Source organism: Prionailurus viverrinus, chromosome B1 (assembly GCF_022837055.1).
Source record: "Prionailurus viverrinus isolate Anna chromosome B1, UM_Priviv_1.0, whole genome shotgun sequence".
NCBI lineage: Eukaryota > Metazoa > Chordata > Mammalia > Carnivora > Felidae > Prionailurus > Prionailurus viverrinus.
Window position 1 is genome coordinate 122,926,118 of NC_062564.1, and position 26,058 is coordinate 122,952,175.

Here is a 26,058-nt window from a genome sequence, read left to right on the forward strand (position 1 = left end):
AAAGTTACCAACTGATTCAAGGAAAAAATGGAAAATCTGAAGAGACCTATGACTATTTTTAGAAATTAGAGTCTTAATTAAAAAGATTCCCACAAAGTAAACTCAATTTCTAGGTGACTCTACTGGTCAATTCAATAAAACACTTAAGGAGAAAAAAAGTAACAATTTTACTCAAATAACTTTAGAAAATAGAGAAAGAGGGACACTTCCCAACTAATCTTACCATTAGTATTACCTTCATAACTAAGCCAGACAAATATTTTACAAGAAAGCTACAGATTTCATGAATGTAGGCACAAAAAATCTGAACAAAATATTAGCAGATCAAACTCAACAATATAGAAAAATGATAATAAATTATGATCAAGTGGGATTTATTTCAGGAATCCAAATATTCAAATATTAATGTAATTCACCACAGAGTAAGTGTAATTCATAACAGAATAAAAAAGAAAAGTTGTATGATCATCTCAATAGATGCAAGAAAAACTTTGATAAAATCCAACATCCATGAATGATTAAAAAGCTTTTTGCAAACTATGAAAAACCTAAAGCTAGCAGCACACTTACTGTTAAAACTATATGCCTATTTTGCGGACCAAGGCAAGAAATTCTGCCTTTACCAATTCAACATTGTACTGGAGATCAAAACTAGTGATTAAGGCCAGAAAAATAAACAAAAGTCTTAAATATCAAAGAAGAAGTATTAAACTGCCTTTATTAACTACTTGCATGACTATATACAGAGAACATCCTAAGAAATGTACCAAAAAGCTTCTAGGATTAGAAATGAATTTAGCAAAGTTAGTGAATACTAGGTCAATAGACAAAAATCAATTGTATTTTAATATAGTAGCAATGAAAAATCAGAAAATAAAATCATAATCATTTATAGTATCATTCAGCATATGAAACACTATGGAATAAAATAAAAATAGCGGGGGCTCATGACCTCAGGGTCATGAGTTCAAACTCCACCTACAGTGTAGAGATTACTTAAATCAATAAAACTTTATAAATAAATAAGTAAAACAAAACATGAATAAGAATCATACACTGAAATCTAAACATTATTGCCATATATCACAGATGATGCTAAGTGAATAGATACACCATGTTTATGGGTTAAATGAGACAAGACTGCTATTGATAACAAATATGTTATCAATTGTAAATTGATTTATAGATTTAATACAGGTTGGTGTTGTTTGTTTGTGTGTGTGTGTGTTTTTGTATAGATAAGCTCATTCTAAAACTAGTATGAAAATTCAAAGGAAGAATCACCAAAAGAGTTGTCAAAAATAAGAACTAAGTTGGACGACTCAAGGATTATTGTAAAGCTATAGTAATTAAAATAGTGCAGTATTGGCATAGGATACACAAATAGCAATAGAACATGATAGAGATTCCAGATTCCAAAAATAATAGACCCACACATATGCTATTTTTTTTCTTTTTAACCTTTATTTTTTTTAAATTTTTTAAATGTTTATTTGTTTTTGAGAGAGAGAGAGAGAGACACAGTGTGAGTGGGGGAGGGGCAGGGCGAGAGGGAGACACAGAATCCAAAGCAGGCTCCAGGCTCTGATCTGTCAACCCAAAACCCGGCATGGGGCTCAAACTCACGAACTGCGAGATCATGACCTGAGCTGAAGCCGGACACTTAACCAATTGAGCCACCCAGGCACTCCCATATGTTATTTTTTTTTTTAAAACAAAGGTGGTAAGGTAATATATGGAAGAAAGGAGAGCTTTTCAATAAACAATACTAGAACAAGTAGTTATCCATATGAAAACAAAAGAACCTCAACACATACCTCCCATCACACACACACAAAAAACCTTGAATTGGATCATAGAGCTAAATGTGAAAGGTAAAACTATATAATTTCAAGGAGAGTAGATAGGAAACCTCTTTGCATATTTGGGTTACGGAAATAATTCTCAGGACATAAAAAGTATTAATCACAAAAGAGCAAATGGATACAAAAGACTTTCTCCAAATTAAAAACGAATGCTTTTTTTAATAACACCATTAAGGAAGTGAAAACACCAACCACAGAATAGGAGAAAATATTCTTGACACAGATATCTGATGGAGTAGTTATATCCAGAATGCATAAAGGACTCTTACAATTCAATAGTAAAGACAGCCAAATAAAAATAGGTACAAGATTTAAATAGTTCACACAAAGGAAATATACAAATGGTCAATATGTACATGAAAAAAATGCTCAAAATTCATCTTGAAGTAAGTGCAAATTTAAACCACATTGAAATTACACTACAGCCAATACACTGGCTAAAATTTAAAAGACTGCCAGTATCAAATGTTGGTGATTCACATACATTGCCTATGGGACTGTAAGATGCTACAACTACTTTGGCAAACAGTGTGGCCATTTTTCATAAAGTTCAACACTCACCTACCACATGACCAGCAAATCTACTCCTCGATATTTATCCAAAAGAAATGAAAATATTTGTCCACAATGTTTATAGTGGCTGTTTTCATACTGGCCAATATTGTAACAAGTGAAATGTCCATCCCCTAGTAAATGGACGAACAAATTATGGTAAATCCATGCAACAGACCACTGTGGAATAATAAAAAGGAACCAACTGTTGATATCCACAAGATACTTACATCTCAAAAACTGAAGAAGCTAATAAACACAAAGGAATTTGTACTGGCATGATTTTATTTATATGGAATTATAGGATAGGCAAAGCAATCTATATTAACAGAAAGCACATCAGTGGTTGCCTGGGGCTTGGTGTATGTAGGTGAATTGACTGCAAAAGGGGTGAAAGAGGAACTTTGGGGGGGTGGGATAGAAATGTTTTATATCTTGTTTGTGGTGGACTTACAGTTCTATTAATGATCAAGACTCATTGAGTATACACTGAAAATGGATGCATTTTTTGTGTATAAAATTGACATCAATAAAGTTAATTTTAAAATAAATAAGTAAAAACTGCTCAAAAGCCCCCCAGAACCCTCAGACTTGGAAATCACCCACTACTTGAGTGTTGTAAGAGCTTTGGAATGTCCCTGTAAGAAAAGAAGGTACTATGTGTCACATAAATAGCTCATGAACTCCTTTAAACCTTTTCTGCTATTTTTATTTGAGCATGGGGGAGGGGTGGGAGGGTGCCTTTGAACTTTCTCTTACAAAGGAATATACTTCACTCCGACTTTTCTTGATTAGATTCTACTTTCCCAAGGCCTGAATTTAGACTCAGAAGAAATACTTATTCCCTTCTTCCTTTCCCATTCTTCCCTTCCCCTCCCTGCAACTTAGATTCCAGACAAGGCATTCCAGGAAGACATTTACTTTTAACATTAAAGTAAACAAACATTAATTCTGTTTTGAGACTACCGCGATCAACCTTAAGACAACTAGATCCTGCCAAGATTACCACAATCCCAGGACTTCCCGGGTGAGTAAACCAGAGTAAACCAGAAACATCACTCTTACATAATAATGATCTTGCTTTTCCTCTGATTTGCCTTAATTGAAAAGAAAATTTTTTTTTTCTATTTGTTGATATGGTAAATGCCTTAAATTGCTTACCTGGACAATCTCTCACCTAGCTGTGCAAACCAGGATTTTTAAAATTTCCCCTTAGCATGCAGTTTAGACTAATAAGTTCTGTCTTTGTTGTTTAACCTAGCAGCACATAGAATGGCTTCTGGATTGTAACAATAAATAAATAAATAAATAAATAAATAAATAAATAAATAAATAAATAAATAGAAAAAAGAAAAAGATAAAGAAAAGAACACCTAAATTCACCTTTATGACCCTTAATCTCTTCCAATACCAATTTGATTAAAGCTATAGTATAACTACTACTTTCCACTTATTCTCATTCCAATAACTCTATTTGTTCTTATGCAACAGTCCATTTCCAGGTTTTAAAATAAAAATTGATGTACTTCAATACAATCACCACTTTCAAATCATTCAGTGACCGCTTAAGTAAGGTTTTGTAATAATCATTTCCTAACAAAATTAAATATTTAACTATTATGTAGTTTTTGAACATAGACTTTGATTCATCCTAATTCAGCTTCCGAGAGTAATTTTCTTATGAGACTATCAAATTTCAAAAATCACATCAGCCTTTGCTCTAATCCCAGACTAGCTTATATTATTCATAAAGTAGTAAAGGTTAGCTAAGTGATATTCTGTACTACTCTTTTAATTGTTTCAATACTACTGAAACGGGTCACAAGGATCAAAGCTAGTTGTTAAACAATAAGCTCTAACTCTTGAAACTCTGAAGTTTTCTTTATTCCAAGGAGGCCTTTTGTAGCTGACTAAATCCAGGATGTCCTAGAGCCTCTGTCCTAGTTCACCTGCAAGTATAAGTAGGGTGACCACATAATTAATCATCTAAACTAGAACACTTTTGAAAGCAAGGAGTAAGCTATTCATAATCACTCTGGGAACACACATAGTAATTGTCTCTGTCAAACTGGGGTGTGTTATTATCCAGCTATAGCTGCTCAAGCTGTAGCACAGGTCTTAACTGGACCATGAACTTATCAATCGTTGCATAAATATCCTTCACAATTTCTCAGGGGACTAACAAGCATGGTAAGCAAAATATCAGGGCTCCTGTTTTCATGAATATAAGATGTCTCAATTCACAGGTGATAATTTAGGGAAAACTAGCAAAAGTAGAAGCTCTTAATCTTAGAAATAAAATTTTTCATTGCTGGGAGCCAGAAGGGCTCTCAGAGCTGGTACATACTGCTCATCACTACAGGCTTCGGTTCCAACCCACCTCCTGCCCCACCACTGGAACTAAAGATGAAGTGCCACTGCTGGGCTGGTAGGAACTCCCAACCCCCAGGAGGATCGCGTCATACCCTGCAAACCCTGACTATGCCAACTGTGCCTTCATTTCAAGAGGATATTTGAAGCTGGAGGGAGCACAAACACAAAGAGATGGAAAAAAGGAAAAAGGGGCATGGGACAGAAAATGAGAGTGGTATATCAAAACATTCAGTATCTGAGTAGTAGGAGTTCCAGAATGAATGAAAGAACAGAGAAGGTAGGGTGGGAAGGGTAGGGAAGGAAGAGCATTAATAAAACAGTTTAAGTAAATTTTCTGGAACTTTAAAGTTAACCCTCATCTTTTTTAAAAGCCACAGAATGCCAGTAAAATGGATAAAAATACATCCACCTAGAACTGGTCATTGTAAAATTTCAGATTACCAGGGATAAACAGAACACGCTACAAGCTCCCAAAGACAACACGAAGAAGGAGGGGGAAGAAAGGAGCAGGGAAGGAAGGGGTTTGGAGTGTGTGGCCACAAGCCAGGGGATGTGGCAGCCACCAGAAGCTGGAAAAGGCAAGGAATGCCTTCTCTCTTAGTACCTCTACTGACACTTGATTTCTGCCCAGTGGTACGGACTTCAGATTTTAGGCCTCCAGAAGCGGGGCAAAATAAATCTCCATTGTTTTAAGCCACCCAGTTGGTGGTAATTTGTTAGAGCAGACATAGGAATCCAAAAGAGCATGCTGCCACAGATTCAGAGCACACCCAGGCATTCTAGAGCAAGTCAAAGATTCCAAGTAAGATTTCTCTAAGGACAAAACTGGTGAGACACTTGATGTGTCTATTTGTCCTAAGTGGAGAACTAAACAACTGGAGATGCTTTGGGCATTGAATTAGATGTAAGCATAAAGACAAAACCAAGCTAGTTTTTTATAAATTCTTTTTAAATTTTTAATATTTATTTTTGACAGAGACACAATATGAGCGGGGGAGAGGCAGAGAGAGGGAGACACAGAATCTGAAGCAGGCTCCAGGCTCTGAGCTGTCAGCACAGAGCCTGACGCAGGGCTTGAACCCACGAACCCTGAGATCTTGACCTGAGCCAAAGTCAGACGCTCAACCGACTGAGCCACCCAGATGCCCCTATAAATTTTTTAAAAGTTTATTTAGTTTGGAGAGAGAGAGAGCATGATCAGGGGAGGAGCAGAGACAGAGGGAGAGAGAGAGAATCCCAAGCAGGCTCTGCACTGTCAACACAGAGCTTGATGTGGGGCTCAAACTCACAAAACTACGAGATCATGACCTGAGCCAAAACCAAGAGTCAGACTCTTAACCAACTGATCCACCCAAGTGCCCTACTAAGCTAGTTTAAAAACAAAAAAACAAAAAAACAAAAAACAATATTTAATCCTAGGAAAAACAGAATTGTTTAGGTAAAGGGAAAAAAAAAAAAACCACTGCAAACTAAATGGCTCACCTATATGTAACATTTACATAGTCCTAATAACAAATTATTCTGTTACTCTTTCGGGAAACAAGAGAGAAGTTGAATATTTTTTAAATTTACTCATTTATTTTATAAGCAAGCCAGTGAGGGAAAGGACAAAAATCTTTGGTTCATTTATGTATTTATGAATGGAAAAAATTTATAACACAAATTCACCCATTAAAAAACTTAGGTACAAATTACAACATTACAGATAACCCTTTGTTTTGTTCCACATGCACATAGAGACCTTAGAGACTCAATTCATTTCATGAGACCTAAGTATGAGTACTCCAAGTAAATATTACACAAATTGGAAGCATCTTGGATTTTTTACGTATATTTCAATACATAAATTTGTATGCATGCTTTAAACAAATAGTATATTTCAAGAATGAGAAAATCTAAACAGAAAGTATGACCAGCACGAGGATTGTAGTTTTCTGGTTTTAATATTAGTCTGACATAGCGTTAGTAACCATGCTGCATGGAAACATGTAATGGTACAGTCTGAATCATGATTTGTTAAATATTCTACACCACTCCCCCAGAATACTTAGGCTGGTCATAAAGTTAACTGTGTAAGTAAGTACATAAGCATTATTGGGTATGGACAGCCTCCTGTATTAATTGTTGATTAGCAATACACAAACTGCCTCAAAGACTTATGCTTACAGGTAGACATTTAAATTTACCAATAAAACAGCATGTCCTGAAAATATGGGCACGTTTGAAAATATTTTAAGACAATTCTGTTAACCATAATAATCCCACAGTATGACTAATTAGAAGAACCTGCTTTAAAAGCAAAAATGTAATCAGCATAGCGCATGATTGATTCAACACAGTTCCCAGGGAACAGACCACTTGATTGCAGACTCCTTCATACCAGCCATCGTCATTCTTCTTTATCACATAAATGATTGCACCCTCCATAAATGATAGCTCATCGTCCTTGTCTTTCATATAATCATATAGTGCCACAACTTTCTCCATATAATTCTTGGAGGCCCAAGCAGGATCCCCATATGCATGTGGATCATTATACTGAACTACTGCAGACTCTTCATCCTCATAATCCACTGGGGGTGGTGCCGGAGGCGGAGACTCATCAAACATGGGAATGTCATCTGAGAGAGGTGGTGGTGGTGGAGTTGGACTATCAGCAATGCTTTCTACATCCTGGCCACAAAACCTGTGAGAGGTTATCTGTGGAGTCAACTGAGGCATAGGGGGAGGGGTGAGAGCAACAGAAATTGAATTCTGAGAATAAAGCGGACCTCCGTTAACATGAGGCTGAGCAGAAAATTGAGCAAAGAGGGAGTTCGTCTGTATCCACAAGAAGACATCGAGGAAGTGGTCGAGTTGTGTTGAGAAATCTGCCTGGTCATTGTGCCATACTGGGAACTGGGACCTGAGCCTGGGGCTGCTGGTCCAATAGTGGGTGGTGAAGCATAGGCATGGCAATGGGGATGCCAATAGTGCTGCTTCCACTGTTTTCTCGACTTCTACTCCCCCCACTACTTCTACTGTGTGTCCTCAGTGTCTGGTGTAAAGAAGCCGTCCTGCCTGGACTATGCTGACTTCTGAGCCTAGCAGGACTTGTCACGTAGTCATTAGGAACTGCTGGGGGTTTAACAGGTTCCAGGGTTTTGTAAGGAGTATTTTGTCCCAGTGTTCCCCGGCCTGACATGGGAGGGCTTGGAGGTTTCTGAGTAGGAAGATTTGTTCTGGACAGTGTGCCAGTTCTTGCAGGCTGGGTATTTCCATGCTTGACACCATGGCCCACAACATCCAGAACTGTATAGTCAATAGGTTTCTGAATACAGCTTACAGAGCGCTCCATATGTGCAGGTGCTATTATTTTGTGAGTTCTTGGTGTATTCTTATTTGTTGTCAAAATGCCAATGTCTCTTCAAGACACTTTCTCTTTTTGAATGTCCACGGTCTGTGACATATGATTGGTGGAAGGCTCCATTCTCCGAAGCTGAGAGGTTTGGATATCCAGCAACTGGAGTACATTGTTGGCCAGTGCATTTATTTGAGAAGCAAGTCTAGCTATGGATTGGGTTGTGTAGGCTTTGGACTCTTCTAAAGCTTTGCTCTTGTCTGCAGCCTGTATGTAGTTGTTTTCACAGTAGTCCACCACCCGGGTCAGATTCTGGTAAGTCTCCATCAGTGCCGTCTTGCCAGAGGGATCTCCTCCTCTAGTAACATCTACAGCTCTGCCAGTTTCCACCAATTCCACTGCATTGCTTCCTCTCGCATTAAAGAGACAGAAGCAGCAACGTCCAAGGCACCGAGCACCTCACAGCCCAGATACAAACCACCTACTGCCCTCCCGCCTGGTATTGTGGGATGGCCCCCCTCCTCTTCCTCCTCACTCTCTCCACCCCCAGAAGTAGAGCATTTTTGTGGTAATGACTGCCCCAAATTTTCATCCTCCCAAATGGAAAGTTAATAGGAATGTCCAAAGCAAAACCAAGTTAGTAATATATGCATGCTGCTTGGAGATGTGGAAATAAAAAAACAAAATAATAAGTTTCAAAAGTTGACAGCAGTGGCTTGTAGGGAAGAGTAAATGTAGGAAAAAGCAGGAAAGCAAGTACAGCTGCTTTTCTTAGGAGGCTTTGTAGAAAAAAGTTTTGCATATGTATATGCACGTATAATTTTGGTGAAAATGAAAATGAAAAATCGAAAACTGGAAAAGTGATGAACACAAAAGAATTGTTTATATTCTAGGACTCTTAAAATACAAAATGAATGAAAATTCTAAAACAAGTTTTGTAGCATCATGCAAATAGGCATATATGGCTGAACATAATATTTTCAGTGACTGTATCATACAGGGATTCGAAAGGTACAATACTGCAAACGTCTTCTAAGTGCTCTGGAAAACTTCTACTTGAAAACATAATGGGTGGTGTGCAAACCGTGGCAGGTCAGGCCTACATGAAATCTATAATGGAAAAGAGCAAGTGGGTCCTGTTAGTCATCTATTGGTTTCTCTTCTGTTGATTATTCTGGATTCTTTTCCTTTCTTCTCAACCCCCTTTAACATACTCATTCCAGTGCTTTCTATGTCAGCACATGGTAACCATTAAAAAGACTCAGTCTGGGTAAATTAACTCAGTCTGTGTAATACTATGGTTTGCTAGACAGTATGCTTCTGGGAGCACTTTTGGTGCCAAGAACTGTATCAGTGTCCAGTTAGGAAAATAGAAAACTCTGTATTTCAAACAAAGTAGATTTATTACCAAAAACTGGCTGCACAATTGTTGAAAAGCTGAAAGATCACAAAAGGCATGTTAGGCCACAGAGAACATTAACATTCAGCCCCTAGAGGGCTGGGAGAACAAAAAGAAAGTAAGGTTGTCAGCACTGAAACCTTAGTGAGTAGCTAATATTCACTGAAGGTTGTCCTATTTGTCAGGCGCCCTGAGAAGTGCTTTAAAAGGATTATCTCAGTTTTCCTCAAACAACTCCTCGAGGGGGTACCAACAGTCATCCTCATTTTATAGGTAACAAAATTAAGGCCAAAGACAGATAAATAATAAATCCAACTGCGCACAGCTAGTAAGCATAGGGTCTGCCATGCCATAACCACTGCTCCAAACTCCCTGTTACGACAGGTAGAGGTGAGTGTCTGTGCTGTGACTCATTGTTATCCAACTTCCCTTCTATGAAAAGAGTGCTAAATCAGACCTATTCCTCTGGCTCAGAGCACTTTCTGTCCAATATCATTTGTGCTGCTTCCTTACTCCTCTTTTCGAACTGCAACATATGGACTAGAAGTTGGAGATTAGCTCACATGAAGGGCAAACAACTCCGAACACCCTATGTGGGATGGAAAGAGAAGAAATATGCAATCTAGGAAAAAAAGAGAGCGAGATTAAAATTTAGGTGTAGGGACATAGTTTACCTAATGAACCCAATATATTAACTGAAATTGGCAAGGTGCAAAGTCAAAGGTTTGGATGCTGGCTCAGTGTGCTTTTCTTCCTGATTTGACTTGGCTTGAGAAAAAGCTGATAGGTGTGGCTTAAAGACCCCAGATCACATGTGTGGAATGGGCAGTTACTCAAGCAAACAAAATATCTGTATAACATATCAGCTTTATCTACTCAAACAGAAAAGAGTCTATAAGAATTCACCAGTCTCCTGGTCTGCAGAGAAAACGCAACGATGAGCACAGCAGGAAAAGTAAGCAAAAAAAATTTTGTTTCTACTTTTGGAAATATATTCTTACTATATAATTCACAAAGATATAGTATTAATGAATAATTTAAAATGCATATATAAATTAGAAACAATGTGTACTGAAATACAAAACAGAGTGTGTACTTCAATATGCAATGTATATTAAACTACAGTTAAAAATAGGCTATTCCTAAATATCTTTATCAAGAATGCATAGCATCTGTACTTAATAAAATCTTTACTTCCTGTATTAAATACATGTGCAGTAGTTATAGTCAATCATAAATAGATTTGTAAATCTAACATTCTATGTTTTTAATCAAGGCGTTTTCTTTATAATAAAAAACCATAATTTAAATGTTTTTTGTAATCATATTCTTTTTGGGAACACAGGAAAGTTAGATCTGACAAAAGTTTTATGAGAGGAATTTGATTCAGAGGACTTTGAGATATACTTTGAACCTTACTATAAAATCTCTTACAAAAGGCACACTGATTTCAAAACTTTAGAACAATCAAGATTAATAAGCAAGCCAGCATCAACATGCAAATTCTGAATTACAAGGGCCTTACTGTGCATAATCCAGGAAATTTCCATAGAAATCCTGTGGAACAGTATCTTCTCCACACAAAAGTCAACATGGTTTTACAAAATAAAAATAATAGTGATACAGTTTGAATCACTTATTAGCACTGAGAACAGAGATAATCAGTTCTAAGTCTTCCATGGATTCATGCTCATTTGTTCAATGTGCTTACAGGTGCACAGAAACGCATGTGGTCACTCAATACAAGCAACTCATATTGTTTAACATAGCTCAATTACAAAAGTCTACGCAACTGTTTCTAGGACATGTGTTATGTTAGGAGTGGATCACACCATACGCTATCTTGCTATGATAACTTAAAGATTCCGAGGTTTCTACACACACTGTGTGACACAACACTCCTATATCAATTAGATTGGTTGGAAACCACATGGGTCGCCAGTTGTCAGTTTTCTTATTCCAAATCTCTTTATTTTAATTCATTACTGGTTAGTATTTACAATGGCAAGTTACATTTCAAATGAAGAATAGTTAGGAAAAAGAACAATTAAATATGCCAAAACTAAGCTTAAAAGGAGTTCAGAGAGCAAATGTGCAAACCAAATGTATTAATGAAAACAATAAATCTTCCCCCTTTGGGTGCAGCATTAATCACTTTTAGCTTTGTGATAACACCCATTTCTGTTTACCCTTCCTGCATTATAGTCTCCTCAAATGCTAAATGGCAATAATAATACCATTTTATAAGGTGGTGTGAGAATTTAATAAATTAATACTGCAATACACTTGTAACAGTGCCTGGTACCTAGAAATAATTCAACAGGGGCGCCTGGGTGGCTCAGTCGGTTGAGTGTCCGATTTCGGCTCAGATCATGATCTCACAGTCTGTGAGTTGGAGCCCCGCATCAGGCTCTGTGCTGACAGCTCGGAGCCTGGAGCCTGCTTCGGATTCTGTGTCTACCTCTCTCTCTGCCCCTCCCCTACTCATGCTCTGTCTCTCTCTCAAAAATAAATAAACTTAAAAAAAAAGATTGTAAAAAGAAATAATTCAACAAATGTTAGTCACTGCTGTTACATTGTTGCTGCTATTATTATTTAATCTCTTTTCACTACCATGGAGTAGTAAAAAAATAAAGTTGCGTTCATCTTAATTCTCTGGACAGCCAGCTTTGTGACTTTGGGAAAATTAGTCAATTATGGAGTCCATAGAGCCTCAATCTTTTCATCTGTAAAATAAGACCAATAATTCAATAATACTGCCCTGGTAACATCATTGTGAGGTTTAAAGATCAAGTATGTAATTCACCCAGGACAGGACCTTGTAGTCAGGACTTATCTACCCTTAGCGTATTATTTCTAAGAATTTTCATATCTATTGTGGCATTGACCCTGGCAAACACCTCGAAAACTGGGAGGGGATTTAACATGAAAATAAATTGTCAAAAGGATAAATCTGTATTGAAAATTTTTTTATCATATTTGCAATTAAGTCAATTCTTTCTAGGAGAAAACTCCCTTAATTTTGTAAGCTTTGCAACAATGAAGACAGCTTTATACTATAATCCCAACCACTAAAAATATGTTTTCAACTTTTATTTTTAAGAACCCTGATGGGTAAACTGTGCTAGCTAGAAATTCAAGCACACCATTCTCCCATTTTTAAATATATACATACATGTGTACATAGGTGTGTGTGAGTGTGCGTATACAGCTATAACCTCTGCAATTTTTGTTGCAAATCTAATCTGGAAGGAATTTCTACACATAAATCAGACAACAAAACAGCACTGCCAAAGCTAACTTTCAAATGAGTGATGCAAGCAAGTAGCAACCACAAGCAGTAAGGAAAACAAAGTCAAGGGAAGAGAACAGGCAAATAGAGAAAAAAAAAACTCATCCTAGGTAGGGAGGCAAATGTGCAACCGAAATCATAAAGTTAGATTATTTGGGCTTCAGCAGAGAATTGAGCAAGAGGGCAATAGCTTTTATGTGAACAGCACTAAACCTGTCAGCAAAATTATGTTTATTTAGAATTTCACACACCAGCCAACAGTTGCGGGTAAACAACCGAGTTAAGGACATTAGGAAATATCAGGAATAAACAACCCTTGGCGAACAAAAAACAACATGAAGATGGCCTGAAAGAATATATTCCATTTTATCTCAATGTCTCATTATAGTTAATCCTGTTTCTCTTTCCTTGTGCGATTGCTTTGCCTGTTTTTTAAAAAGGTATTTTTATTCTCTTTGTAAATCAGAGGTCCTTCCTTCATTTCTATGGGACACTTTAGGTTCCAGACATGGGGGAACATGTTGCACGTAAAAAGATGAAAGTCACTATACCTGACTTTAAGAATGGGGAAAAACTAGTAGCATCTTTCTATTCAATTTCCAGGTGATCAAATGCAAAGCAGCTGTGCTGTGGGAGTTAAAGAAACCCTTTTCCATTGAGGAGGTGGAGGTTGCACCCCCTAAGGCCCATGAAGTTCGTATTAAGGTGAAACATTTTTTCCAATTTTTTAATTTTAGGCTCCAAAAAAGGTAAAAGTGGAAATAAGCAAAAATCCATTAAAAGGCACTTTCTATATGGTGATCCAAACACTTATCGTCCAGAAAGATACAAATACAAGTTGTTAAGTTTTTAAAAAGGAACCAGGGTATATACAGTCTAATCCCAATAAAATAAAAAATAATTTACATGTTTCTACAGGAAAAAAGTGTAAAGGGACGTACATCAAGATTTCAACATCAATTAGCATCAGCTGGTAGAATTTGAGTGACAACTTTCCTAGTGCTAATCTGCAATTTCTACTTCTATAAAAAGGATACATTCTTGTATATTAAGACTTTATTTCAGAAAAAAAAAATGTTTCACAGACTATTCCAAATTGTTTGATGAGGAAAAGATAAGTGTCCTATTCTTTTCTGTATCTAATCATCCTCCCTTTCCCATGTAGATGGTGGCCACAGGAATCTGTCGTTCAGATGACCATGTGGTTAGTGGAACAATTATCACGCCTCTCCCTGCGATCTTAGGCCATGAGGCAGCTGGCATTGTGGAAAGTGTTGGAGAAGGTGTGACGACAGTAAAACCAGGTACAGAATTCACACTTAGGGAATTCACAGTTCAAGACCAAGATCATGCAGCCTGGAAAGACCTTGCAGAAGGTCATGGCTGAGCTGGGACTAGAACATAGGTCTCCTCCTTTCTTCCCTCCCTTGCCTAACTCAGACATGTGTGCATTCATGCAATCATGTTTTCTCTCCTTTAGCAAGTGCCTATTAGATTCCAGGCACTGGGTTAGATCCCGGGAACAGATAAAGATCAAGTGAGACGCAGTGACTGCCAAGGTTAGAGTCCATAAACAAATAATTTCCATTTGAGTGTTGCTGAGTACTATGTTCTGTCAGGTCCAAAGAGACCTACAAATGGGACAAAATAAGAAAACAAAAGTCTATGTCCTGAGCCTCCACATCACTATATGGAAACTGTTGTGTACTGATTTCACAGGATGGGGGCCATGAGGCTTTAACTGAATCTACATGACCTACTCTTAGGTGGGAAGAGACTCATTCACTGATTTCCTCTTCCAGTATGGCCTCCCTTCTTGAACATTAAATGAACAAAACAGACTAGATGGAAGGGAATGAAATAGACCTAGCAGAAGACACCCTGCCATAAACAATATCTGTGTTATTACCTTTAACCATCGTTAAGTGTGACTGGTGACAAAGCACTATTTTATCTTTAATATATATTTTATTCTAATTTTATATTAATATAGATAAATATTTTTAAAGGGTGAATAGATAGAAAATTTTATATGGAGATGATAGGCATAGAAATTTGTCAATTAGATGTTATGGCCTGACCATTTTTCTAGGTCTTGTGGCTAGGTAGCATAGGTGATTAAAAATGAAAATTTTGTCTAATTCTAAAAAAATCACTTTACCAATGGATTTGGCCTCCCCCATTACCAAATACTTAACTGACCTGTGAACAGGCCAATTGTCTGGTTTGTGTTTCAGCTCTTAATATTTCCTTTACTCAGAAATAAATTAATAAATGGATGATGGGCATTGAGGAGGGCACTTGTTGGGATGAGCACTGGGTGTTGTATGTAAATGATGAATCACGGGAATCTATCCCCCAAACCAAGAACACATCGTGTACACTGCATGTTAGGCAACTTGACAATAAATTATATTTAAAAAATAAATAAACTTTTGGTAGAGTTCACCAGTGGGGGGAAAATTAATTAATAATAAACAACACCCTTACTTTTCACCCTGATCCCTTAATCATAGCAGAAAAAATAGATAATTTACAAATTATCAGCCACAAACATTTGAAAGTCAGTTTTTATCTTTTAAGAAAGTGCCTAACTCATTGATGAGGTTTACAAAGGGATTTCTTGAATTCTTCTTTTTCCCATTTTTGTTAGTTTTCCTTAAAAACAAACAAACAAACAAACAAACTTAAAAGCATAGTCACTTTGAAAAGCCAAGAAATGGTTGTTCAAATACTCATTTTTACTTTATTTCAAACTATTACAAAGTAGCAGATTTCCCTGGCATCTAGTGGAAGAATACCAGCCTGCTCACAGCTAAAATTTATGTTTACAGTTACATGAGAACATTTAATTATCAAGGCTTAAATGATATATATAAAACTCTCAAGAATAAAGGCACACAATAAAAGATAACTATTAATATGGCAGAAATATTTTTTAAATCTATGTTGTTTCTGATATTTGCATTTCCTCTTTGCGAATCTTCAGGCACATGGAAACCCAAACCAATAACAATGCTGGCTGGCAATGACCAACAACAGAGTGGTGAACCCTATTTCTTGGAGACTTCAAAAACACATACCTCTAATGCATAAGCTTCCGGTTCTTGCTGTATTAATTCCTGGGTAGAAATTTAAGAAGAATTTGTTTTATACCCTCCAGGTGACAAAGTCATTCCACTCTTTACTCCCCAGTGTGGAAAATGCAATGTTTGTAAACACCCAGAAGGCAACTTCTGCGTGAAAAACGAGTAAGTTTCTGATACTCTCCTTACACGGGCAATGGATTTACACATCCATTATGCTACTGTCTCATGCCCTTGTGTGTCTATGTGTTGCACTGGCCAGTCTGAATATGCCTCGGGGGACCATGCAGGATGGTACCATCAGATTCACCTGCAGAGGGAAGCCCATTTACCATTTCCTTGGCATCAGCACCTTCTCCCAGTACACAGTGGTGGATGAGATCTCAGTGGCCAAGATTGATGAAGCCGCACCACTGGAGAAAGTCTGTCTCATTGGCTGTGGATTTTCTACTGGTTATGGGTCTGCAGTCAAAGTTGCCAAGGTAGGAAAGACAATGGTTGATAAAACCAGTTACACTCAGACTATCAAGAACCAAGAGGAGAGCAATTTCTCACAGGAATCAGAGATCGTTCTTCATAGATTTACTGGTAGATTTTCCTCCTGCTATCACAATAACATTGATAAAATTTAGGGTATCAGTTATGACGGGAAAAATGGCCTCAGAAGGAATTGAGGAGCATATCCTAGAAAATTTATTTATCACAGATGAAAATGTTATTGACGCTTAGTTAAGAAAAAGTAAAGATGTAATTTTCAGTAATTATTCTACAATTGTTCTTTATGTGATTACTAAATTTTAGAGCTGGGAGCTCATTTAGTAATTTATTGTACTGTTAACACCAACATGCATCAGGCATAGTAGGTTCTGCTAACTTTAGAGGCAACAATAGTAAATAAGATGAAGAGATCACCTCTGACTAGCATCTAGTCCATGGAACTTTTACTCTCAGAATTGGGATGAACAGTAGATTCCAAAGCCTTATATAGTGCACCTCCAAACCAAGAGTTACCAACCCACCCACTCTGTGGATCCCTACGAAGGAAGTAATAAAGCTTCAGTAATGCACTTTGCATTAATCCAGTCATTAGGGGATTTCACTGCTACATCTCATCTCCTGCACACACATGTATATACACACAGTTCAGAGGTGGTAGATTTTAAAGAGAAATTCTTTAAACAGAAATTCCTCTTCCCAAAAGTCTGGAAATCTAGCAGTATTCCTTCATTTTGTGAAATGGAAACCCAGAGACATAAAGCTATTTGCCCAAGATCTCACAGCTGGTTAGTATGAGAATTGTGATTGGCCTATCTCTCAAAATTCCTGCTGAATCTTAAACCAGGATACATAATTACCTTCACCTTTAGATCACAATTACAAGTCTCAAATTTTTCTAAGTAAGGTAAAAAGTGGTGTTGTGTCCCAGAGTATAGTTACTTGGGATAGGAGAAATCAACAGCCACACTGAAAGCTGATTACAGCAGACTAGGTTTACTAAACAGTCCCTAGCCAACTAAAACAATTGAAAGCATGAGTTTTCCAAATTCTGTGGCTCTAGCACTAAGTCTCTTATGCAACTGCATCATCTGTTTAAACAGATGGTCTAGCTGAGCCTAGACACAGAGCAGAAACTGAGAGCATTCATAATTATTTTCAACCATTAATAAAATATAGACCAACTTTTCATTGCATTATTGTTCATTAGTATATTTTTTAAAGCAGGGATAAAGACCCAATACGATCACAGTGATCTCAAGCTATATTATCTTAGTTATCTGTTAAATTTCCCCTGTTCTTGGGCTTTCCTCTAAACTAAGGTTAACTCTTCTATATTTCACAGCTAATTTATGCTCTCATGATACTAGTCATGATGCTGAAAGTTAATGAAACAAATACTTAATTATTGAAGGTTTTACTGAATTATTTTTCAGTCTCCCAGAATAATCTTTTCCACTTATTATTGCATTTCCCAAAACTTTGCATTTCTGTTTGATATACTAAAACTGTTGATAGATTTGAGCTACTAGATTCGATTCAAGACGGGAGTCACTGGCATTTAGTGCACTGGCTCCCAGCCTGAGTTTCTCATTGGAGTCACCTGGGGACTGGGTCCCACCTGCAGAAATTCTGATGGAATTGGTTATAAGCTGTGACCTAGGCATTGAGATGTTTTGAAGCTCCCCAGGTGAGTCTAATGTCCAGCAAAGTTTGAGAACCACTCATCTAGTTCAACCACCTCAATTTAAACATGAAGCAACTGAAGCCAAAAGAGATTTGGCAGAAGGCTGGACGTCCAGTAAGAGTTCAAACAGCTCCTCATAACAGAAAAGGCATAGCACTTTATATAGCTTAAGGCATTTTCTAGCAATCATTTATTTTTATTTTTTTAATGATTATTTTTGAGAGAGAAAGAGTAGAAGCAGGGGAGGGACAGAGAGAGGGAGACACAGAATCCAAAGCAGGCTCCAGGCTCCGAGCTGTCAGCACAAATCCCAACGTGGGGTTCAAACTCAAGAACAGCGAGATCATGACCTGAGCTGAAGTCAGATGCTTCACCTATTGAGCCACCCAGGTGCCCCAGTGGCAATCATTATTTAATCCATTTTTGCATTTTCTGAAAACACAGGTCACCCAGGGCTCCACCTGTGCCGTGTTTGGCCTTGGAGGAGTCGGTCTGTCTGTTATCATAGGTTGTAAAACAGCAGGAGCGTCCAGGATTATTGGGGTGGACATCAACAAAGACAAATTTGCAAAGGCCAAAGAGGTGGGTGCCACTGAGTGCATCAGCCCTCAGGACTACAAGAAACCAATCCAGGAGGTGCTAAAAGAGATGAGTGATGGCGGTGTGGATTTTTCATTTGAAGTCATTGGGCGGCTTGACACCATGGTATGTAACATGAAATGCCTTGAGATATCTGCTTCTATATTTCATAGCATACTTTGAGGCAGTAGAATATAAATATTATATATAAATAATATTTTTAAAACTAAGGTGATTTTCCATATCCTGTTGGTTATCTGGGTTATTCTACTTATTATTATGAGAAATCTTTAATTCCATCAGCTCAGCAAATCTGTCTCAAGTAATATTTCTCCTTTCGAGAGGAAAGAGGGTTTTTATAAAATTAAACCACTATAATTTTACTTTGTTAATTTTTGGTAAAAAAAATTTCAAACAAGTAAATATGGGTAATATAAATTGTTTTCAAATTGGCAAGTTTGATTTCTTCCTCACATTCATAATGAAATGGTTTATCAATATTTTACATTTTAAGAAACTTCCATTTTCTTTCATATATCATACTTTGGCCAGAGGAATAATGGCCAATTTTAGACCAGTATCATTTTATTAACAGAAAATATTGCATTTTTCCATTTACCATGCTGCCTTATTTTGCCACAGCAGAGAGCACAGTTCCTGGCACATAGTAAGCACTCAGTAACTATGTGTTGGGTTGAATACCTTAGAAACTCAACAATCTTTTCCACCAAAAAAATTTAAGAGATCTATATCTCATAGCACTGTTTATAAATTACATGAGATAATGCATGTAAAATACTTAGCACAGCACGACCTGTCAGATGGTAAGCTCAGTAAATGTTAGCTAGTGTTACTGATATGCAGTGCTGTTTCTGATCTTGCAGTGTTTATATCATCTTTGGAATATACATAACATTACTTTCAATGATAAATATCATCAATTGCAAGGAGGAATACATCTCCAGTTATATATATCCCGCCTACCCAGAACTCCCTAGAATCTTACTGAAAGTCCCCAGAAACCAACAAATCCCCCTTTTGAGGTTCTCCAGTAAATCCTAGTAGTAATGGTAACATGAGGAACCACCCTAAGAATAAAGCTCTTTGTAGCCTTGACTTAAGACAATATACTAACTTCAGATGACTAAAGTTCCAATAGCTTTTCTCCTTATGCCCTTTTTCTGTTGTTTTCCCTCTATTTTCTCCTGTGAAATTAGATTGCTACTTCACTTGAAGGTACCAAATATCCAATAGCCACATGTTCTGAGGTTATCTGGTCTTCTAAACATCACACTCCAAAATCAAAGGGTTAACCATTATATATTGCTAGAGAATCCTCAACAATTCTCTTACTGTGGAATATGATTAAAAACTTGGCTGGATGAAGAAGCTTTCTTTTGAAGTTCCAGAAGACCATCGAGTAGACAAACAGACCAATTTTGATGATGTAATTGACCTTAACATCTTGTTTGCCATCAAAACACCTGGTTCAAGTACTGAGTTCAAAATAGCTACTTAAATAAATAGGTAGATATGTTTGTGATGATGTTTGCCTCTGTTATTTTATAAGGAAGAATTAAGCATATACAACAGATTCATTCATCCACTGTTTCATTAAAAAAAAATTTCTGAGCATTTCCTAAAACCACAACACTATCCTAGACACAGTGGGGAATGAAGAAGCAAAAGCCATAATCTCTTCCCTGCACACACTCACAATCTAGCTAAATCAGTATTACATGATACCATGCACCATGAGTGTGGACTATCAGAAAATTCACTTTAATGATGCTAAATATTAATTTTATTCCAGGTGGCTGCCTTGTCCTGCTGCCAAGAGTCATATGGTGTAAGCGTCATCGTAGGAGTAGCTCCTTATTCTCAGAATATCTCTATGAACCCCATGTTGCTATTGGGCGGACGTACCTGGAAAGGAGCAGTTTTTGGTGGTATGTAGTTAGGCTTGATGGCTAAATTCTTATGAACCTCAGGAGTTCTTCCCTTTTACAAGTGACAAAGCTAGTTTTTAAAAAGGAACATGGTTAGGGGTGCCTGGGTGGCTCATTCAGTTAAGCATCTGACTTCGGCTCAGGTTGTGATCTCATGGTTTGTGAGTTCAAGATCCACGTCGGGCTCTGTGCTGACAGCGCAGAGCCTGAGCCTGCTTCAGATTCTGTGTCTCCCTCTCTCTCTCCCTCTGCCCCTCCCCTGCTTGCACTCTGTCTCTCTCTCTCGCTCTCTCTCTCTCTCTCTCTTAAAAATAAACATTAAAAAAATTTTTTTTACGCAACACGGTTAAATGAACTAGATATGGATATAAGGATGCACACAGAAGGTTCCAAGACACACTTTTTAGTGTCCCCATAAATTAACTAGAATCTCTCAGTCCCACTTCTTTTATACTCATGACTGTATAAGGCAGTGAAATACCTCATAGGACCCAGGAAATCCATAGCAGTCATTCATGTGTGCTGTCATTGCCTAAATTTAGGTAACTGCTAAATTTGCTCCCTAAGGGAATAACCACCATAGTATAATTTAACCATAGTATAATATAACCATAGTATAATTTCTCTATGAGAGAACTAATAATTAAGGACCCTACTTTATCTAGGTGGATTTTTAAAAAGGCTAACCACGGCAAAAGGATACTGAAACACTATCTGTTATTAACCTCAGAAATTGTAGTCTGTGGGATGTAGCACTTTCTATAAACTTTCATTTCAATTCTACCTGGAAAGCCTCCTCTCCAATTCTCCTCTTAACCCATGGCTGAATCTTACAATGATGTTATTTTCTTTTCAGGCTTTAAGAGTAAAGATTCTGTCCCTAAACTTGTGGCCGATTTTATGGCTAAGAAGTTCTCACTTGATCCATTAATAACCCATGTTTTGCCTCTTGAAAAAATAAATGAAGGATTTGACCTGCTTCGCTCTGGAAAAAGGTAGGTATTAAATTTCTTTTTTATTGTAAGTGTTGGCCAATAGAGAAAGAAGGTGAAAGAATGAAAAAAACATTGGAGTGCCTTGGTTCTCCATTAGTAGTTCAGTCTTAGGATGTAGAACATTTTACATCATATTGTGAGAAACTAAAATAGTTGCTTTGCACTTCCTGTTCTACTGAAACCAAACTATTTTGGTTACAGTAAATCTAAATGATCAGAGCCACCCCAGCTTTATTTACAAGAGAACAGTCACCCTTGCAAAGAAAAAGATTCAGAGTCACAGAGTCTTAATTATAATATGGAGTCACTGCAGCCTCTTTCTGGCCACCTAAAAAGGGTTACCATTAATGGCTATAAATTTAAATTGCATTAAGGACCTACTCATTATGGAAGGAGTTGGAGTTACCTTGGGATTTTTTTCTATACAGGTATCGCTAATTTTTTTCATTAAAATTAAAAAAAAATTTTTTTTTCAGTTTACAAAGAAGTTTTCACAAATAAAAATTATAGGCATACCTTAGAGATACTGTGGGTTCAATTCCAATAAAGGGAATATTGCAGTAAAGCAAGTCAAACAAAGTTTTTGCTTTTCCAGTGCATATAAAGAGTTATTTTTACACTATACTGTAGTCTAGTGTGCAATAGCATTATGTCTAAAAAAGTAATGTACATACCTTGATTAAAAAAATATTACGTTGCCGGGGCACCTGGGTGCCCAGTTGATTAAGCATCCAGCTCTTGATTTCGTCTCAGGTCATGATCTCATGGTTCACAGGATCAAGCCCTGCATCAGAGATTCTCTCTCTCCCTCTCTCTATGCCCCTCCCCCACTCATGCTCTCTCACCCTCTCTCTCTCTCAAAATAAATAAACATAAAAAATATTGTGTTGCAAAAAAATGCAACCATCATCTGAGCTTTCAGTGAGTTGTAAACTTTTTGCTGGTGAAAGTCTTGCCTCAGTGTTGCTGGTTGCTGACTAATCGGGGTGGGGGTTGCTGAGGTTTGGGGTGACTATGGCAATTTCTTAAAATAAGACAGCAATAACTGGGTGTTGTATGTAAGCGATGAACCACAGGAATCTACCCCCAAAAGCAAGAGTGCACTGTACACACTGTTGGTTAGCCAGTTTGACAATAAATTATATTATTTATAAATAAATAAATAAATTAATTAATTAATTAATTAATTAATTAATTAATTAATTAATTAAATAAGACAACAATAGTTTGCCATATCCATTGATTCTTCCTTTCACTAGAACATTTAGAGATCATTATAGTGTTATTAATTGGCATGATTTCAATATCATTGTGTCTCAGAAAATAGGGAGACCCAGGAAAGACATAGAGACAGGGGAATGCCAGTTGTAGTCAGAACACATACCATATGTATCGATTAAGTTCACCGTCTTACATGGGCACATTAGTGGTAGCCCCAAAACAATTACATAATAACGGGAAAGATCACTGATCACAGATTACCATAACAAATATAACAACAATGAAAAGTTTGAAATATTGTAAGAATTACTAAAATGTGACACAGATGGGGCGCCTGGGTGGCTCAGTCGGTTAAGCGTCCGACTTCAGCTCCGGTCACGATCTGGCGGTCCGTGAGTTTGAGCCCCGCGTCGGGCTCTGTGCTGACTCCTCAGAGCCTGGAGCCTGTTTCACATTCTGTGTCTCCCTCTCTCTCTGACCCTCCCCCGTTCATGCTCTGTCTCTCTCTGTCTCAAAAATAAATAAACCTTAAAAAAAAAAATTAAAATGTGACACAGAGACATGAAGTGAGCAAACGCTGTTGGAAAAATAGTACTGGTAGACTTGCTCAACACAAGGTTGCCACAGACCTTCAATGTGTAAAAAAAAAAAAAAAAAAAGGAGGAATGGAGTGAGATGTGCCTGTATTGAAAAGGGGACTGCTCTTTTAAATGCTGAAGTCTTACATTTTCTTCCAAGCTGAATGCTCCCTGGACTCCCAGATGGAACATGTGGGTTATCCAAATATTAAAACAATTAACATGCTTTATTTCCTGTTTCAGCCTCCGCACCATCCTGACATTTTGAGACCATACAAATGCCTTCCTTTGGAGCAGGTCTTTTGGCTCCTGCACCTTCTGGAACCATCAACCAAACAGCATCATTAACTCTGTTCTTCAGGAATGCAATCAATAAATTATACAGGAGAGCTTTCCAAAAGAAGCAAAAAATGAAATGAAATCCACCTTTTTTTAAAATCCTTTTTCAAGCAAATGTTTAAAATTCAAGTGAGAGCTAAATGCAATATCAGCTGCATAGTTGAGTCTAGTAAACTTTCCTTCTTACTCATTTTACTCATGTTGAATTGTAGCATCCTTCCCATTGAGGAAAGGTAGGTATTTCTTGCACTTCTTGTATCTTTGCCACCCTCAGTCACTGAAACCCAGGGGAGCAGGTCCTCATTACACTTGCCCCCCAGCATACACATGATGAGCTACCACACTTGAACTCTTCTATTTCTACCTCTATTTCCACTGTCTATATTTTCCTTTTTATGAAATGTACCAAAGCCCTAGGGGAAACGCTATCATCTGGGAAAGGATACACTTAGATTTACAAATAGAGAAGGCCTAAATTTTCTATATGCAGGGAATTTTTTTCTCTTTATTCGTGTAATCTTATATTAGTTTCAGATGTACAACATAGTGATTCAACATTTATTTACATTAGGAAGTGATCACAATAAGTCTAGCTACCTTCTGTCACCACACAAAGTTGTTACCATATTATTAACTATATTCTAAATTCAAGGAATTTTTTAGGGAAATGTCACATATTTTCATATGATAGAAGGAGGTATATTTATTGCTTCTTATACTGTTTGCAATGAATATATAATTATTCTTTTACAACAAGCAATTTCATGCTACATGTGATAAATATGAGATTTATTAAATATGAAAATTGAACTATTCCTAGAACCAAATTCAAAAATCTGTATTTTTTACTCATGAAAGTGCTTTATTGGCTAAATAGTTAATTATTATAATTAACTGAAAATGAGTCATAAGGTAATTTAAAAGTAATATGGCGGCTTGAAGTGTAGGGATGGGAATGAAACAGCTATGGACACAACATAGAACTAAGAAATGGCACAAACATCCAAAGAAATATGTTCTCTAAGTAAATAAATGTGCATATACAGATGTGTATTCTATAGAAATTATTTTTAAATTAGAACTTTTCTATTAACTTCCACATCTTAAATCTAGAATTCTAGAATTTAATTTTTTGAATATGTAAAAGCCTATGGTACTTATTTGTTCATGCTTTCCCACTCTCAAGGGAAGATTTGCATTTTAAGCTTTATCTTAAATATACATAAAAAGCTAAAAAGCTTACTCCTTTAAGGTGTGTTGTCTCTCTCCAAAAGTGTTATTTGCTTCCATGTCTACAATTTGTTGATATTGTGGAAAGGGCTTAAAACTTAGTGCAAGTGATCTACCACTTAATTGTGACCTTAACTGGAAATTACTCAACTTTTCTGAGCCCATTTTATCCTTTTTTAAAAAAAATTATTCTAAACACAAGGACCACAAAACCTTTTTTTTTTTTTTTTTTTTAAGTTTGAAAGATTAATTTAATGCCTTTGGCACACTTTTTACTGTAGAGGACATATGGTATCAGCATTAACGGGGCACCCAAATACAAAGAACTCTAGATTATGACATTAAAGATTTATCCCAATTCTGCAGAACAGCTTTTTAAAAGATACTATGGGGGCCTCAAAGCTGCGTGCTTCAGATGGAAATTCTCCACAGGTTGAAATGCCAAAATCTAAAATCTATGTGTTGACTCACATACTTTGGTCCATTGTAACAGAGCTTTTACCATCCAAACCAACGATGAAGCACTGTGCAGGCACCCCCACCCACCCCCCCGCCACCTCACCAGGTGATTTTGGGTTACCTATAAGCCAGGTCAGAGCAGATAACACCTTCAACACCCTTGTTTGGCAGACTGTTCACAGTTTCAGACCAACCCCTCAGTCATGATGATAGTGGAAGAAGAAAGGGGGTATCACTTTTTTACCAGTGTAGAAATGGGGAGGTGAAAGTAGATTACAAACAAAATGTGAATCAGTGTGATAAAATGATGCCTGTGTCAGCTGGGCTTTCGTTGAACAACAAATCAGCAGCTCTTAACAGTCAGCACAATTTCCCTAAACACCCCTGAGGTGGACCATCGACTGTGGACTGTCCCCTAATGTCTGTGCACTGGGAATGCATTGAGAGATGATGTACATTTGATAAATCTCCATGAAATAAATTGCCAGAAAATTCTAACTTTTTAACTATGGAAAAAAGATTAAAAATTTTTGCTTAGGTCATGCCCAAATTATGGACTATATTTCTTATTTTTAGAAATCATTCTTTACTTTTAAAATTTTAAAAGAAAAAACTGAGG

General features: G+C 37.0%; 2 protein-coding genes across 2 annotated transcripts; one reads left to right on the top strand and one right to left on the bottom strand.

The window, feature by feature from the left end:
• The first annotated feature begins 3,213 nt into the window (after positions 1 to 3,213).
• LOC125163675 (alcohol dehydrogenase E chain) lies at positions 3,214 to 23,761 on the top strand. Its single transcript, XM_047855768.1, has 10 exons — positions 3,214 to 3,444; positions 10,414 to 10,484; positions 13,425 to 13,526; positions 13,987 to 14,125; positions 15,985 to 16,072; positions 16,170 to 16,389; positions 18,534 to 18,794; positions 20,482 to 20,617; positions 21,474 to 21,612; positions 23,655 to 23,761. Exons 2-10 carry the CDS (start codon positions 10,467 to 10,469, stop codon positions 23,677 to 23,679), a joined length of 1,128 nt encoding a protein of 375 aa, XP_047711724.1. The 5' UTR covers positions 3,214 to 3,444; positions 10,414 to 10,466; the 3' UTR covers positions 23,680 to 23,761.
• On the bottom strand, positions 7,023 to 8,478 carry LOC125164830 (abl interactor 1-like). The gene is given in 3 exon segments (XM_047857597.1): positions 7,023 to 7,594; positions 7,597 to 7,737; positions 7,740 to 8,478. Coding segments are annotated over 3 exon segments (1,431 nt in total). The 5' UTR covers positions 8,458 to 8,478.
• Positions 23,762 to 26,058: the final 2,297 nt, after the last annotated feature.

What these genes read in the sequence shown, in the direction of transcription:
- LOC125163675 (XM_047855768.1), top strand. An exon ending in CCCATGAAGTTCGTATTAAG is followed by an intron (nt 13,527 to 13,986) that starts GTGAAACATTTT and finishes TTTCCCATGTAG; the next exon opens with ATGGTGGCCACAGGAATCTG. An exon ending in GAAAGGAGCAGTTTTTGGTG is followed by an intron (nt 20,618 to 21,473) that starts GTATGTAGTTAG and finishes TTTTCTTTTCAG; the next exon opens with GCTTTAAGAGTAAAGATTCT.